This window comes from Gadus macrocephalus, chromosome 9 (assembly GCF_031168955.1).
Source record: "Gadus macrocephalus chromosome 9, ASM3116895v1".
In the NCBI taxonomy this organism is placed as follows: domain Eukaryota; kingdom Metazoa; phylum Chordata; class Actinopteri; order Gadiformes; family Gadidae; genus Gadus; species Gadus macrocephalus.
The window spans coordinates 12,846,240-12,863,089 of NC_082390.1; the positions used below are offsets into that span (position 1 = coordinate 12,846,240).

General features: G+C 48.9%; 1 protein-coding gene across 1 annotated transcript; it reads left to right on the plus strand.

The window, feature by feature from the left end:
* Positions 1-994: 994 nt before the first annotated feature.
* On the plus strand, positions 995-15,556 carry LOC132464457 (zinc finger protein 219-like; the record flags this gene model as incomplete). Its single annotated transcript, XM_060060840.1, has 3 exons — positions 995-2,771; positions 8,632-9,534; positions 15,149-15,556. Coding segments are annotated over 3 exons (2,967 nt in total), but the record flags the coding sequence as incomplete, so codon positions are not given.
* Between the last annotated feature and the right edge of the window lie 1,294 nt (positions 15,557-16,850).

Here is a 16,850-nt window from a genome sequence, read left to right on the forward strand (position 1 = left end):
CCCGAGCGGCCAATTGCTGCCAACAGGCTTTTGCCAACACTTTATCGCTGTGTTTTTGTACACATAATTTTTCCTGACTGACTGAGGTTGCGGTCCAGGATGATGTAATCCAGTGTTAATTCATGGTGGACAGTGCAGGCTTTGTTGCATGCCCTTTGGTGTTACACTAGAGCCGTGCAGGGCTGGCTTATGTGACCTCTGCTATTGTAGCGCGTTCTGAATTTGAAGCTTTGTTTGTTGCTACAGAGGAATTGCTAAACAGAGTTGGCTCTGGTTGCAAATGTGAGGCATACTTTAGCTTTCTGTTTATTAAATTGTCATTCCCTTTGGTTTTGATTTTATTGTTAGATTCAATTGTTTGTTTAATCTGGTGACATAATTTGCCACGATAAAAGGTTTGATTTAAATACGTATCAGGCCTGCCAAAGACTTTAACTTTGATTGGGTTTTCACGTGTACTGTTATCCACAAATTTGTGAAATGCAACCGTCAGGGCAAGAGGAAGCAAGGCTTTGATGTTCATGCTGCCTCTGTATTGTCTTTCAGTACATTATGAGAGAGACAACAGTTTCAACACGCACTTAAAAACACTCATATTTGTAAAGGAAGTCTTTGAGGTCTACTTATTCAGCACTTTTAGCATCGCTAACAATGATCTAAAAACCACAGACGCACAGAACACAGGATGAGAGTCAAATCTTGCCTTCCTTTGTTTCCTGGTTAACAAGTGCCAGTTATGGTAATCGTTATAGCATCGTTGTGTGAGAAAATAACCACCATCATCATTTTTCCCTTTTGCATTCGAATCAATGTATTGTACTTCTGTTAAAAATACTTTGAAACGTTTACTTTGACCTCTACTAAGATCTGTTCTCCTTTTTTATTTCTTTTTAGGTCAGAACTCATTCGACTCTACAGTGAAATATAGCAGATGAGCAAAATAAAACCAATTCTCCCTGATCTAAGTAGCTGTTAACAATCAGCATAGTGTTAACTTCCAGCCCTCTGCCCGTCCCAGATAGCCATTTCTGACCGTCACACTGAAACATTACCTGATCCTCAAAAGGAGAGCCTCATTAACCTGGCAACCCACCCAATTAAGAGCCAGATGGCGCTTTTGGCCAATCAGATAATGGATGCCAGAATTCTGAGCAGCATGAATGGAAGAGTGGAGCTTCCCCAATTCATGCGCGTCGCCAACCAGAGCATAGTCACGCAGGCGAGCTCTGGCCACGAAGACACCCACAAGAACCGGAAGTACCCCTGTCCACTGTGTGGGAAGCGCTTTCGCTTCAACAGCATCCTGTCGCTCCATATGCGCACACACACAGGGGAGAAGCCCTTCAAATGTCCTTACTGCGACCACCGGGCCGCGCAGAAGGGCAATCTCAAGATCCACCTCCGCACCCACAAGCAGGGCATTGTGGGAAAAGGCCGCGGACGGATCAGGGAGGAGAATAGGTTGCTTCATGAGCTTGAGGAGAGGGCGATACTTAGGGACAGGCAGATGAGAGGCAGCTACGTTGGCCATCAGCAGGGATCCCTCCTAGCCCAGCTGCAGAAGCCGCCTCTGCCACAGAACGCCCCCACACGATCCCCGCAGCTCTCTCTCACCCCCTCTGGGACAGGCGAGGGCCCGCCTCACTCCTCCGTGCCTACCACGGGGACGAGCGTCCACAACGAGGCCACGCAGCCCCACCCAACCGGCGGCTTCCGCTGCTCCTTCTGCAGAGGCAAGTTCAGGAAGCAGCAGGAGCTGGAACGTCACATCCGAATCCTGCACAAGCCCTATAAGTGCACCCTGTGCGAGTTCGCCGCCACCCACGAGGAGGAGCTGATCGGCCACGTGGAGACGGCTCACATCACGGCAGACTCGGCCCAGGGACAGAAGCCCGCCGTAGGGGGCGGTGACAAGGTGAAACCCGTAGGTGAATTCCCTTGCGAGGTGTGCGGCCAGACCTTCAGCCAGGCCTGGTTCCTCAAAGGTCACATGAGGAAGCACAAGGAGTCCTTCGAACACTGCTGTCAGATCTGCGGCCGGCGCTTCAAAGAACCGTGGTTTCTGAAGAACCACATGAAGGTCCACCTCAACAAGCTGGCAGCCAAGAGCAAGCTCTCTGCCGACCACGAGATGTCTGCGAAGCTGAGTAGCCTCGTGCAAGAGCCCCCCGCCAACCTGTACACCCAGTACATCTCCAACATGCACGACAGGTTCCTGTCTGCAGGCCGAGCAGAGCAGCAGGACTATAACCCCGTCCTGGCCACAGCTGGCATCGAGGTAAAGGTCAGGGAGATGCTCGGGAGAATGATGGCCTCGTCACAGGCAGCCCTAGGCACCGAGGGAGAGGAGCGCTCTCTGCTCGGTATGAATCACGCGCGCCCACCGTTGGGTTTAAGCAGCATGGAATACCTTCAGAAGGCGATGACCGAGGCAGACGCCATCAACGGCAGCGCATACCCAGGCTGGCAGGTCATGAACCCACCAGGCCAGGCAGTAGAGCCAGGGTTTGCGGCTAATGAAGCAGCTTTGCAACAGCAGCAACAGCAGCAGCAGCAGCAGCAGAAGTGCTCCTACCTGGCGGAGAGGTGTCCTTCTGGGGAGGAGCAGAAAGTGTGTGTGAGAGAAAGCGATGCTAGGGCCCCCCTCTGCAGGCCGCCCAGCCCGGGTAGCCTCCAGCATCACGGAGCCACAGGGGTCCTCCCCGAGGCCAACTCAGCCGATCCTGTCAGGGATCAGGAACAACATCCACCGTGCTCATCCCCAATCGCAGGTAATACAATGCTTTTTTAACACAACACAGAATTTTACTGTTTATTAATAACAATAACAATAATAATCATAACTCAAGGACGCTTTACAATGTTGGCAGCAACATAGAAAACAAAACAACTTACTCGAAAATACACAAAGAGATGAGCAAACAAGCAAGGGAGGGGGGACAGGCAGTAGGCAAGTTTGAAGAGGTGAGTTTTGAGAAGAGTTTATTAGGATTATAAGACTAATCAAAAGGTGCGCTTCTTATCAAGTAGATTAGATGTCAAATATTCATTCGATGCTGTTTTGGCATCACGTTTCTCGACTGATATCAAACAGAAACATTTACTTAGGTCATTATTTATAATGTGGGAAAACAGCTAAAGAAATAATATGACGACGGCGAACAATTACCATATGTCGAGTTAACCACTAATAACGCAGCTCTACATATACCGTGTGACACCCCCAACTAGCATGACTTGATTCTGCTCCTTTTTAAATAAAGAAAGCCGCATTGTGTTGAAGTGCAGACATAATTAGTATCCTCTACTTTATATCAGTCACATCCCCACCCCTTGCCTACAGGGGCACAAGATGTTAATGCATGCCATCTGGTGCTTTTAATGATTTGATATATACCACCCAGTGACTTTTATGATTTGATCTACCACCTGGTATTTTTATTGATTGTCTTCTGCTCCACCTGGCGGTTCCGTTCCCTGGCTAAATGCCTCTCTCGTCATGGCACCCTGCTAACATGTTATCACGAGACTAAATTGCCGTTATAATAGTGCCGTTAAGAACAAAAGAAAAACTTTTTCGGGTTCCCTTACTTTTTTGGTGCCTGCTCTTTAAGAGCTATTGCTCGGGCGGCGGAGGTTAGAGGATGTCTGTTGCTATGTGTATCCGTTAGTCAGACGCTCCCGTGGGACCGAGTATCCTCTTGAATTATGGCCGTGCACCAGAGATAAATGGATCAGCGCTAATCTCATTATGTGTTTTTGTTTCCATATTGTACACACTCATGGGTATCTGCGTATTTACATAGTAATGTTCACAGTCTAATGTGGAACCTCACACCGGATCCTCCCGTCAAAAGGAGAAAAAAAAACACGTTTTTTTTTTTAAAGGAAACTCTTGTTGATGTTGTTGTTGTTGTTCTTGATACTTTCCCCCCTTCTCCTCCCGGTATCTCGGAGAACATACCGTGTCGCCATGGAGCCGACACTCGCTGATAGCCGCGGATAGCCGAGGGTTTAAGAGCTCCGGGATCTTCTGGGATGTTACATTCAGTATCAGACTGTAATTTCAGTCAATATTAAGCATGGAAGCTAATTCATTGTAAAGGTCAGGCGTCATTGCTTTAGTCAATGATGGATCCCCCCCTCCCCCTTGTCCTCCTCTCGCTTTACCCCCCCTCCCCTCCCCTCCCCTCCCACTCCCCTCTCCCCCCCAATCCCTCCCGTCCCTCCGCCGTCTCTTCCCTCTGTTCTTAGTCCTGTGTAATGGTAGACTCACTCTGGGGGCTTAGCGCGGCATTGTTTAGCTCTGACAATATATCCCAGAGACCTCTGCAGCTGCTCTCGGTGCTCACAATGACAGATTAATTAACACAATCACACGCTGCTGGCCCGGGCTCAACACGGCAGGTCTGCGGCGGGACAGATAGGTAAATCCTACGCACATGCAGAGCGGCGACGCACCACTTGATGAGGGCTCTAATAACAGGGATAAGTTTGAGGCTGGGTGGAGGTTTTTTTTTTTTGGTGGCGGGGGCGGCGGGGGCGGCGGTGGTGATCAAGGCTGTCTGTCTGCCGAATCGGTCGAGAGGGAGAGAGAGAGAGAGGGAAAGAAAGTGGAGATGGTGAGGAGGGGGTGGGGCGGTTTGGGGGTTTGGGAGATGGAGGAATTTCTAATTCAGGAGAGCAGGGGATGCTGAGGAGGAATTACCAGTGCCAGATGTTGGTGGTTTGAGGAACATTGATTAGCCCCAGCATGAGCTGCATGCATTATTCATGGTTAAGGCAGACGTTGGTGGTCAAGCAGTTATCGATGGACTCAACGCGGATGGTAAATAGGGCCCGCGTCACAGATAGAGACAGCTTCTTTTACACACAGCGTTGGATTTTTTTAATCGAAATACACACACACACACACACACACACACACAACCACACACACACACACACACACACACACATACACACACACACACAGTAAACAAAGTAGGCCTAACATCAGAGCTTGAGTGTCGGTTCAATGGATGGATGGTATTGAAATGGTTCCCCACCCCCCCCCCTCCCTTGTACATCTTATTAAGACATACCATTTATTTATTTATTTCGCCACGATGACTGACATTTTAATATGAGGTTTTGAATAACTCATCTTCTTAAAAAGGATCAACTCATGAAAGTGGAACGTGCTTTGGGCTTCTGACCTACATAGGACCGGCTGGATCTCCGGTCGGAAAACGCAAACGCGGCCGACAAACACAAAACGGCCTGACAGTTATTAATTAGTCCCATTCAGCACTCTTAACCCCAAGGTCAATGAGCAGACAGTATGTAATGATGTTGTCCCCACTTGTCTTTTGTCTCCCATTCCCGTCTCGGGGTACTGTAGCCGCTAAGCCTCAGATAACTTTGGACGATAACCATGTTGAAGAGAAAAAAGACCAAACCCTGTTAGATTGCAAACGCTCACATTAGTCTGGCTGATGAATTGGAAATCACTGCCGCTGATTGATGATGACATTAGTCTTTGTGTATGTAGTGAAAAAGCTCAACCGGTCTTAAACTCACTACTTCTCTAAGTCGCCGCAATATATTTCTCACATAAATAATAACGCTCTCAATCAGAGATGGGATTTACAGATATAGGAGCCATTTGGATGGGTTTGCCTAAACAGGATTACCTGTTGGCTTCTTCTCAGCTTCTTCTCACTTGTGTCTTTTTAATCCTCTTTTTAATTATTATTGCAGATATGAGGCTCAAATTAAGCTCAAAATGCTTGTTTTCCTAGCATGGAGATAAAAAGATTTACCCAGGGAGTTCTGAACACCTGCCTTGAAATATTGTTCCACCATCTCCTGAATGCCATTTGGCTTAATTGACTTGGAAGCGTCCCAAATGCGTCATTGACTATGTGGTCTAATTAATATTAATAATATATGCTATTATAAACATCAAAGAACATCTGGTGTCCCTGTTTTCTCGGCACTCTTGTATGTCTCTCTCTCTCTCTCTCTCTCTCTCTCTCTCTCTCTCTCTCTCTCTCTCTCTCTCTCTCTCTCTCTCTCTCTCTCTCTCTCTCTCTCTCTCTCTCTCTCTCTCTCTCTCTCTCTCTCTCTCTCTCTCTCTCTCTCTCTCTCTCTCTCTCTCTCTCTCTCAGTCGATTTCATCTTAAACTAATATATCACGGTATAGCAGCGTTTTTGATTCTGCCTACTGCATCCCATATGAACAGGAAGGAGTCTCCAGCCCACATTGAACGTTCTTTGAGCACTTCCACAACGTCCATGCCACACGCGTATGTTGGCATACGCATACAGCATGTGAGCCGGTGATTGCATTGACTGTGATGCATGGCGGTAAATCTCAAAAAAGCTATTTCCATTCGATACAAATTACTCTGTCTCTCTGCCCAGCTGCATGTTTTTCCCCCCACTTCCCCACCCTATAGATACATTTTCCTTGGGATATTTATTACATTATTTTGATATTTGTCTCGGCACGTATATCCAGTATGGGTGGCTAACTCCTAGCCATCACTTCATTAGATTGTGTGCCGTAGGTGAGAGAAGGCTGGGGTTTGTAATGACGCCGTAATTGGAGTTTGGGGTTGATAGATATGAGATCTAAAATTACTCCCACATATAATGTGAGCCTCCATAGTGTAGGTAAATCCTAAACTGATTAGCATGAACCATGCAGGCAATCACAAAGATGGCAAACGTCCAAAGGAAAGGAAAAGGGAGGGGGGGGTGGGAAAGCCTATGGTCTTTGTGTTACTTTATTGCTCACATACACACACACACACACACATACACACACACAAACATACACACACAGACAAACACACACATACAAACACACACAAACAAGCAAGCCGGCAAATGGGTTTAGGAAGCTCCACGGTGAAGGATGAGGTCAGATATGTCTGTTTGTGTGCGTGTGTGCGTGTGTGTGTGTGTGTGTGTGTTTTCACTGCATTGGGAGCTGGCTGGTAATGTCACAGTAATTTACACCACATCATAATTGAGATGTAGAGTGTGTCCTGACTCCTGACACTGAATGAGTTCCATTAAGATGTTTTGTTTATTGCGTTGTTGTTGTTGTTTGTTTTGGAGTGGAGGCCAGGGTGTGGCATGGTTAAGATCGACTTTCCTGCACTCATACATGCACAATCATGCAAGCACATTTGCACACACACATGCATGCACATGCACACTCACACACACACACACACACACACACACACACACACACACACACACACACACACACACACACACACACACACACACACACACACACACACACACACACACACATCTAAAGTTCAAGGTCATTCACTATAAAAGGTTTGGCATTTTAGCTGTTATTTCTCCATAATTTGTATCAGTTTTCAGCTCTGTTTAATTAATATGTGTTACTATTTGGAAGTGTAATTTAACCATGAATAATTCTTTGCTATTTGTCTCATTAAATGGCAGCTACTTTGGGGTTCCTGATAGAAACAGGCACCCCTTGAGATCACCTTACAGATTTAGATTTACTCCGGGGTCAGGTCTTTAGGTGTACACAAAATTGATATTTCTCGAGTGTGGATGAATCATTGTTGTGCGTCAGATATTAGTCTATCAAATAAGAACAATAAGGCATCAATATGCACAGAATTAAATTAATGGTGGTAGGTTTATCTCTCTACCCCAGACGGGTCCCTAAAAGACCCAGTATAATGTATGACCTGACCTTCAAATGCCAGGAGAGTGTTGGGCAATAAACTGCCAATATTTGTGGCTTAATGGCATCGGATGACTTTTACTGTAATTGGAACAGCGACGAAACAGCTGGGCTGTTTAAAGACAGTGCAAAGCTGGTGTCTCAGACAATCACTAACTCGACACCGTTGCCAAGAGTGTGTTTAACCCTGTAGATTGCCGCTGCAAGCCATTATTAGGATTTAAATGGAGGTAAAGTGTAAGAATATAAGCAACAGCAAAAATTATGTTAACATGGGGGGTGAAATATCTAGGCTTGTATCGGGATGAACAATGTCATCACAAAAAAAGACTGAAATCCTTTTTTTTATCGTTTGCTTTGATACATTCGGTACAATGTGAATAATGGACCCAGCGTATTAAGCCCAACCCCATTTTTCTAATATGAAACCAAAAAATAAACTCAGATACATGGTGCATCTTTTTTTTTCATCAACGATTTACATGTAACACTCTGTTTTCAGCTGTAAAACTATGTTATTGGTTTTGATGGAATGGGGTCCTGTTTTGCAGCCTTGTTTCGTAGTGTGACTGGATAATTATTTTCGGAAGAATCTTGTTTGCTGTTAACATCTTTGAGTGTATTTATTGCACATGGTGCCGTCCACACTGTAAAATGATGAATCACTGGAGCTGAAAGCTGATTACAAGCTTGATTTACTGCAGGGCAGGGCTTAAATCATTCAACTCAGCTTTGTGTGGGATTGCAACATTTTTCATGTTTAGAAGAAAGGAGTCATATGCCCTGCAATGTACACACAGTTTTGAAGACCAATTTCTCATTTGCATAGCCCCATATGCATACTCTTACACACCCAATTCACACAATCTCTCACATGCTTTCTGTGCTATTATTCCCTGTGACAGGTGACAAGGCCTACAGGTGTCTGCTCCCTAGCGACTGCCCTAGCACACAGCCGGCCTCGCTGGGCTTCCACCTGGATCGCTACCCCTTTCCTCACTGGCCCAGCAGCCGGGACCTCAAGTCCCCGCCGCGGCCCGGTCCCGCCCCGCGCTCCGCCAGCCCAAAGCCCAAGCCCGCCCCCAAGCCCAGACCCACGTCCAGGGAAAGCTGGAGCCCGGCACCGACACACCACCACGGGCCGGAGGGCCACGACGAAAGCCCCCCGCTCCTCGCCAAGCGCCCCGACCACCTCGCCGGAGGTCCGGACCTCGCGGACGACTTCCGACGCGTCGGTGGCAAGTCCCAGCAGAACGAGCCTTTGGACCTGTCCGTCCGTCCCGAGAGCAGCAGCTGCTTCGCGGACGGCCCTCTCGTCCACGGCAACGGACTCCCTTCAGGCAGCGGGGCCCGGCTGCAGAGCTACGCCGAGGGCCCGGCAGTGATGCCCGCCTACCACACCGACCTCCTCGTACCGGCGGCCAAGGAGGACGCGTCGGAGCGACCCGGGCGTGACCGGGAGGGAGACGAGGGAGGGGAACAAGCAGAGTCTGAACAGTGGAGGATGTTGAGGAACAGCGGGGGCGCGCAGCCCGAGGAGCGAGGCCAGAGGAAGGCTGACCTCCAGGGGGCCCACGCGGCCGCTCAGCCTCCCCAGCCAGGGGAGCTTCTGTGGGGCGGGGAGCAGCAGACCCAGTCCCCCATCGCGTCTCTGGAGAAGTTCACCCCTGGGGCCGATCATTTGCTCCCACAGCACCGGAGCCTGCTCTCTGCCCTCAGGGGCCCCGGGGGGTCAAAGAACATGGCCACTAATGGGTACGGCTTCAGCTCTGTTGGTGAAGGAATCCTGGAGACCGAAGCGGCAGCAGGTGAGATGTCAATGAACAAGAGATCCATCCAAAAGTAATCTCCACTGCCTCATTGTCACATCCACAGCCGAAATGCGAACACAGCCAGTGTTGGCATTTTAAAGGGAATACTGCCACCCAGTGGAGAGAAATATGATCCTGCATAGACCCTTCTTAAATGGTTTATCGGGATATGTTCAGCCATACCATCCGAATATAACACAACCATAGATGAATTAGGATTCATGTTATGCAGTCATATTAACATAACATTAACAAGGCGTCAAATATGATAGCCAGTGTTTGATGGTCGGTTGTCATGACAGCAGCCAACAGCTGCGTATGTACAACAATCAACAGCAGGCCAGAGCCAATGACATTACACGGCATTACATTGGATATCTGATCCCCAAAACAAATCCCACCAATTATCGAGATGATTTAGAACAAGAGCAAAGTTCTGTTTTCACCACACCGTCTCGCGAAACCCCTCAAACGAGGAGAAAAGAAGTCACAGGTGCGATGCATTTATGAGCGCTCTACACTTTAACTGATGATGTGATCTCCCTATTGGACGGGTTACACATCAGCCCCCTTAGACTCTCACGCACACACACACACGCAAACACAATCACACAGACACACGCACGCACGCACCGGCACCCATACGCACACATGCTCATGCACACATGCGTGCGCACACACACACACACACACACACACACACACGCGCATACACAGGTACATGCACACACACACACACACACACACACACACACACACACACACACACACACACACACACACACACACACACACACACACACACACACACACACACACACACACACACACACACACACACACACACACAGCGCGATGTGCGGAGTGCTCTCCTAGTGCAGATTTAATAATGCTGTCGGCTCCCAGAGTGGGGAATCAACAGCTGGGGTCTTTGATATGCATGTATTATGAGTGCAACACGATACACCTTTCCCTCTGATCCCCCCCTTCCCCCCAACCCTCTTATTGGGAAACCCAATATGCTCACGTGAAAGACAGGGAAAGTGCCTGTCAAGTCCATTAGAGATCAACAAACATCTGCTCCTTCCCTTTTACGATTCAACCAGAAAGATGCAGTTGTCCTATTCAGATGTACAGATGGTGATTATAATATGGCAAAGATCCATCCTCTTCGATTCATTTGTTTATTTTTGGGTTTTTTGGCGGCTATTACTCAACTGCGTGATTCCTTTCACTCCGTTGCAGGATGAAGGAGCACAAAGCGAGGGAGTTTAAAGTTTGTCTGGTGGCAACTCACATCTGAGTCCCATATGCGGCGCATACTTCATGTTAAGTGTTAGTTGTGTTTCTTGGAAGAATCAAGCAAAGCTAAGACTTCCAGGTTTTAATCAGAGGAGTCTAGGCAGAGCAAAACCCCCACCATTTCTCGTGAACAACATCTAAGTCAACCTGATGGCTCCCCAAGCCTTCCTGCTCTTTGCTCGGAAGTGTCTGAGTGCTCGAGTACAAGTGAAGTTTGTCGTCGTATAATCATCCTGCTGTTATCCTCCTCAACTCTTATGTTTTGTACTTTAATTGCCTCCGTTCCCCTCCAGGGAGAACGTTGTTCCAGGCTCTCGTGACGAGAAGAACATCTGACACGAGAAGTGGTGACGGTAAACTGACATTGAGAGTATGCTTAGTGTCCTCTAAACAAAGCAGGTGGTCACAGCTTATTTTTTCTTTTCTTTTTTTCCCCAACCACCACACTTACTCTGCCAGCCTGTCTTATCTGCAGTGCTGACCAGGTGGCTTTGTCAAGGGCTTGTCTCCTGTCGCCCCCGTTGCCTCCGTAGAGCGTGCCACACTCGCCGTGGCACGGTGACATATTGCGGGGCACTTTGGACATGGAGTGATGTGTTTGCGATGGCAGCTCAGATCGGCTGTACTTTGCCAGTAGTGGTAATTGGCCAGATGGTGACCCCTGGTTGAACCTGTCTGCATGCTCATTAGTCTCAGAGTCGTCCCCTTGGTTTTTTAGACCGTGAGCAGCTTTCTGCACTTAAGGGACACGGCCACTAGATGGCGACAGATACACTTAAATTGCCACTGGTGAAACGGTGCACTGTTCTACGTCTGCACTGTTGGTGATCGGATCACGTGATTTCGGGAAAAACAGGAATGCTGGGTTACCGACGCCATTGTAAAAAAAAATCTAAGTGTTGGAGAACTGTTGTGTAAAAGTCATTGTGACTGGTGAGAATTCACCTCAGCCAGATATGGTAGAAATCCGACCGAGCCAGTCTCACAGAGACACATGAGCGCAAGTGAACGTGAAAAGATCAATAAAGAACGGATTAAGAATGAAAGAAAGTGGTGTGATGAGAGACACGGACAGACAGAGAGAGAGAGACAGAGAGAGAGAGAGAGAGAAAAAAAGCCCCCCCCCCCGCCTGTTTTGAAAAGAGATTGGCCATTATCTCATTATTGTCTGACCGGGGCTGCTATACACCCCTCTTGCAGGGAGGGGTGACAGAGAGCGAGCGAAAAAGAAGAAGGCAAAAAAGTGTGAGAGAGAGAGAGAGAGCGCGAGGGAGAGAGCGAGGGAGAGAGAGAGGGAGAGAAAGGGAGCAGGAGAAAGATGAGCGTAGATGGAGATGGATGGCGGGACGGCGGGGTGAAAGAGGAGCAGTACCGGGCCCCACGTCTCTGCGAGCAGATGTCGTTGGAGGGCAGCGAGAGGGCAGCGCGGCCTGCCTTTGTGGCGCGTTTCTCCCCATAGAGATAATGAAGGGTGGAGCACCCGGGAAGGACGTGCACTCATCACTCACTGTCCGTGTGCCATCAGAGCTCCGGCGCTGGTGTCATCCGTCACCATTCAGCTCCTCTGGCCCGCGAGGCCGAGCCACTGTCATCATGGTCATTATCTCCGCCTGTGAGACGCTGCGCACACACACACACACACACACGCACACACGCACACACACGCACACACACACACACACACACACAGCCGTAAAAACACACACACACACACACACCGACACACGTAAAAGCCCACTCACGTCAGTAAAAACACACTCGTAAACCCCCCCCCCCCCCCGAACTCAAACACACACACACATATACACACACACACTTCCACAAAGAGGTGGAGGATCAATGTGGGGGAGTTGGTGCACGGAAACACAACCATATCACCATAGCACAAAACACACAATATTCTTTACCTTGCGACAATGGGTTTTCTTGGGGTTTTGCCTGTGCATACAAACATACACTTCCACCGCCCATATTTGTGGACATACCCAGCACTCCCATTGATGTGTGTGTGTGTGTGTGTGTGTGTGTGTGTGTGTGTGTGTGTGTGTGTGTGTGGGTAGTATGTGTAAATGTGTGTGTAGTGGGGGGGGGGGGGGGGGTTGGGCGTTCCAGGCAGGTGGGAGGAGTCTTTGGCTGCATGGGCCTATGAACGGATGATCATGTGTTGGGGAGATGGATGGCTTAGAGCCCACCGCTGTCTCCTCTAATTGTAAAATATTAGTTACATTAGAACCTGGCCTGTGATTAATGGAACTTATTTGGAGGCTGCCCTCTGCCGGACCTCCCCTCTCCTCCAGGGGGAGGGGGGGCAAGGGACAACGAGGAGGGGGAGTGGGTGGGGGGGGAAGAGAGAGAGAGAGAGAGAGAGAGAGAGAGAGAGAGAGAGAGAGAGAGAGAGAGAGAGCGCATACAGGAGGCCCCGTTGTAGGCTTGAGTCTTTCTTGCATTCTTTCATTCGTTCAGTGAAAGCGTGACCACCACCGGATTATTTATTACAGGAAAGCACACTTGATTTTTTGTTAGCTTTTTTTTACCGAAATCAGAGTCATGAGTGAGACAAATCCTTTCCATCAGAGTCACAATTTTTATTTTAAGAACAGAAGTGGCAGGGTGCTAACCATCTGTGATCATTGTGTCTTTGCCATTCTTTAATATAAAATACTTGAACTCTTATACGTTGAACTTTGTTTAATCTTAAAGATAAATGATGAGTGTGGGTTTTCCTTCGGTCCGGCCGTCAGGGCCGGAGCGGTCCGTTTGGACATAATGCAAGCTGCTCGCTACCTGGCAGTAGACAATGCTTCTCTTTTACCTCTGTTCTGACAGCTTCCTGCTTCCACTGACGGATAAGCCCCCCCTCCCCCTCTCCCCCTCTCTCTCCCTCTTTTTATCTCTCTCTCTTCATGGTCCCCCTCTCTCCATTTTTCTGTAGCAGTTATTTTGTGTATTTTGTGGGCATGTGTTAATTTTTTATGTTTGGTGTGTGTGTGTGTGTGTGTGTGTGTGTGTGTGTGTGTGTGTGTGTGTGTGTGTGTGTGTGTGTGTGTGTGTGCGTGTGTGTGAGTGTGCGTGAGTGTGAGTGTTCGTGTGTGTGAGTGTGCGTGCGTGTATGCAGATGTCATTTACAGCCATCAGGTTATTATACACCAACAGATGGAGCATTACCTTTTATTGCTCACACCTTCTGTGAGTTTTCTCCATTTCCCCCTCCCTCCTAAAAAAAGAGTTTACTTGTAAATGAGAACGGAAGAATGCTCCGTCTTCTGCTCGCCCTCCTCTTCCTCCGACCCCGATGGCTGGTGTGTAATAACCTGGAAGGGGGAGGAAGAGGAGGGGCGGCAGGGTTTTTGGGAAGTGATCTACGGTGACATCATCACTCACTGGTTTACTGTAACTTGTGAATCATTGAGACTTTGGAAGAAGAGCAGGGGGCAGGATGTAGTGATCTTTGGGATAACAAACAGTGTTACATGTTATAATATGCAGACAACTGTTCATAACCATAATACTGACCAGAACTATTAAAGGGGTAAGGCTATTATTCACCTTTGTAAGTTTTGACCAACCCAAACACACACACACACACACACACACACACACACACACACACACACACACACACACACACACACACACACACACACACACACACACACACACACACACACACACACACACAAAGAAGCTTTTGTATCTGTTGTTGGTCTTTTATGGGTATATTGTGGTTCCTCTCTGTCATGCGACTGTATTATTAGTTCTGGTGGAGCTTTATAGTGAGAGCCAAGGCCAGCAGCCGACAGGAAACTGAGACAAGCCTGGCCTCTCAGCTGCAGTCTGTCATCCCTCAGTCCCCCCACCATTGCGGTATATGTGTGAGTGCACATAACAGATTGATGTGTAAAAAAACAGGAAATGAACTACAAAAGAAACAAGCTCAAATGGATGTAAACAGGAAGCGGGATGAATTCTGGCCGTGATGAATTTAAATCTAATCTGCAACATTTAGGGTTAGATTTATAAAATAATGTTTGCAGTCGTAGTGCAGCAGGTGGGCGTGCTGGCGTCCCGCTCCAGGGGGCGGGGCCTACCGCTAGAAGATAGGGGACGGTAGTTGCGACGCGGACGCGGCAACACGACATCACAGAACATCACAGAACACACTGCATCTCTCTCTCCCCGCCACGCCGGAATGCAAATCACAGACGACACTTCCACGCACACAACAACAACAACAACAACAACAACAACAACAGCCCCATCACCGCGCCCCCGGTACTGACTGACAATCTCTGCCTCACTGTGTTCGCAGCGCGGAAGCCCTTCCAGTGCAGGTTCTGCCCCTACAGCGCCTCGCAGAAGGGGAACCTGAAGACCCACGTGGTGTGCGTCCACCGCAAGCCCTTCGACAACAGCCTCTACCCCGACCGCCGCCTGCGCCGCTCGCACCACGCCCACCTGCGGCCCTCGCCCCCGCCCCCCCCGGCCCAGGGCGTCGTGGGAGGAGGAGGAGGAGGAGGAGGAGGAGGAGGCGGAGTCACCCACACCCTGCCCTCCAGGGACCACGGGATCACGCTGGCGTCGCTTTGCAGGACGTAATGGCGGCGCGTGGGCGACAATGACGACAGCGCCATATTGAGACTGAAACACAGAGACTAAGACGGAGTGAATCCACGCCGGACGAACTGTTGGACGTTGTTGTAGTTTGAGTGAGGACCAGGGCGGGGGGGGGGGGGGGGGGGGGGGGTTGGGGAGAGAAGGGTAACTGCTGAATTAAAGGTGAGCAAAACAATTAAAAGGTGTTGAATGTACATTCCAGTGTTGAGCAGACGCAGTATGTATTTATCTGTAGAAAGGAAGCTGTATAATAAAGCTTATTGTGACGTGAAAAGTGCGGAGAAGGGTGTTTAGTGCCATTCATTTTCTAACCCCGAAACAACGGGAATCGAACCATATCTGCTCAACATTCGTCTCGACAGGGAAAGACCGTCCAAGCCCATAAGAACTGTATTTGTCTTTATTTCCACGGGTCTCCTTCCAGTCCAGAAGTCCTGTCTATCTGTCAGGGTGCGCTGCCAGATGTTGGGCTTTAATCGAGGCAGATGTAATGAAGTAGAATGTTGCACATCGGAGCTTCCATTCGTCGTGGATTCCACTCCAGGGAGAAAGCCTCTCTCACATATCATTATCGCCCATTAACTGCTATGCAGCATGCTGCTGCTGTGTGTGTGCTGGAACAATGCGCGATTAAGCAAGGGAAACCAGGAGAAATGGAAAAATACTGAGGAGATTCATTGGTAGTACAAAGGCAAAGCATTTACTTTTTTGGTGTCTTTCAAGGGAAAGCACCCATGTGCGTGTGTACAGTCGAATCGCCCAGTGCACTAATCTATATTAAAAAAAACAAAGGTTTTAAAGTCTTTCTTTTTAAAAGACTTAGCTATTGTGTGGTGCCATGGCACACATGTGGTAATTTTAGCACAGGCTGAGCTCCACTGCCGACGTGCCGGTCTGTGCCAATATGCTTCCTGTACAAGCCGTAGATCACCTTGGGCAGCTGTGTGCTTGTGGAGTCAGGGCTTTGTAGCCACGGCGATGTGAGCCTGACTGACAGTCGCCGTGACAACTCCATTCAGGCGCCACCTGCTAGCTGTCAATCAGGACAGCCAACCTGGGGCTATTGACGGAGCTGTCAGCCTATGTGAGCCGTGTCTGTCAAAGCCCACCCACTCTCACCCACTCTGTCTGCCTGCCCACCCGCCTGCCTGCCTGGCCAGTCTGACGTACCCTCACCGTCCTCCCTCTCTCTCTCTATTTCTCTCTCCTTTCAACTCTACCCACTCTCTCTTTCCACACATCTTTTAGTACTGTTTTCACTCTCTCTTTGTGTCCATCTCCCTCTCTATCTACTGCTCACCGTGCTTTTTTCGCTTTACCTTTACTGCTTGCGCGCGCTCTCTCTCTCTCTCTCGCTCTCTCGCTCTCTCGCTCTCTCTCTCTCTCGCTCTCTCGCT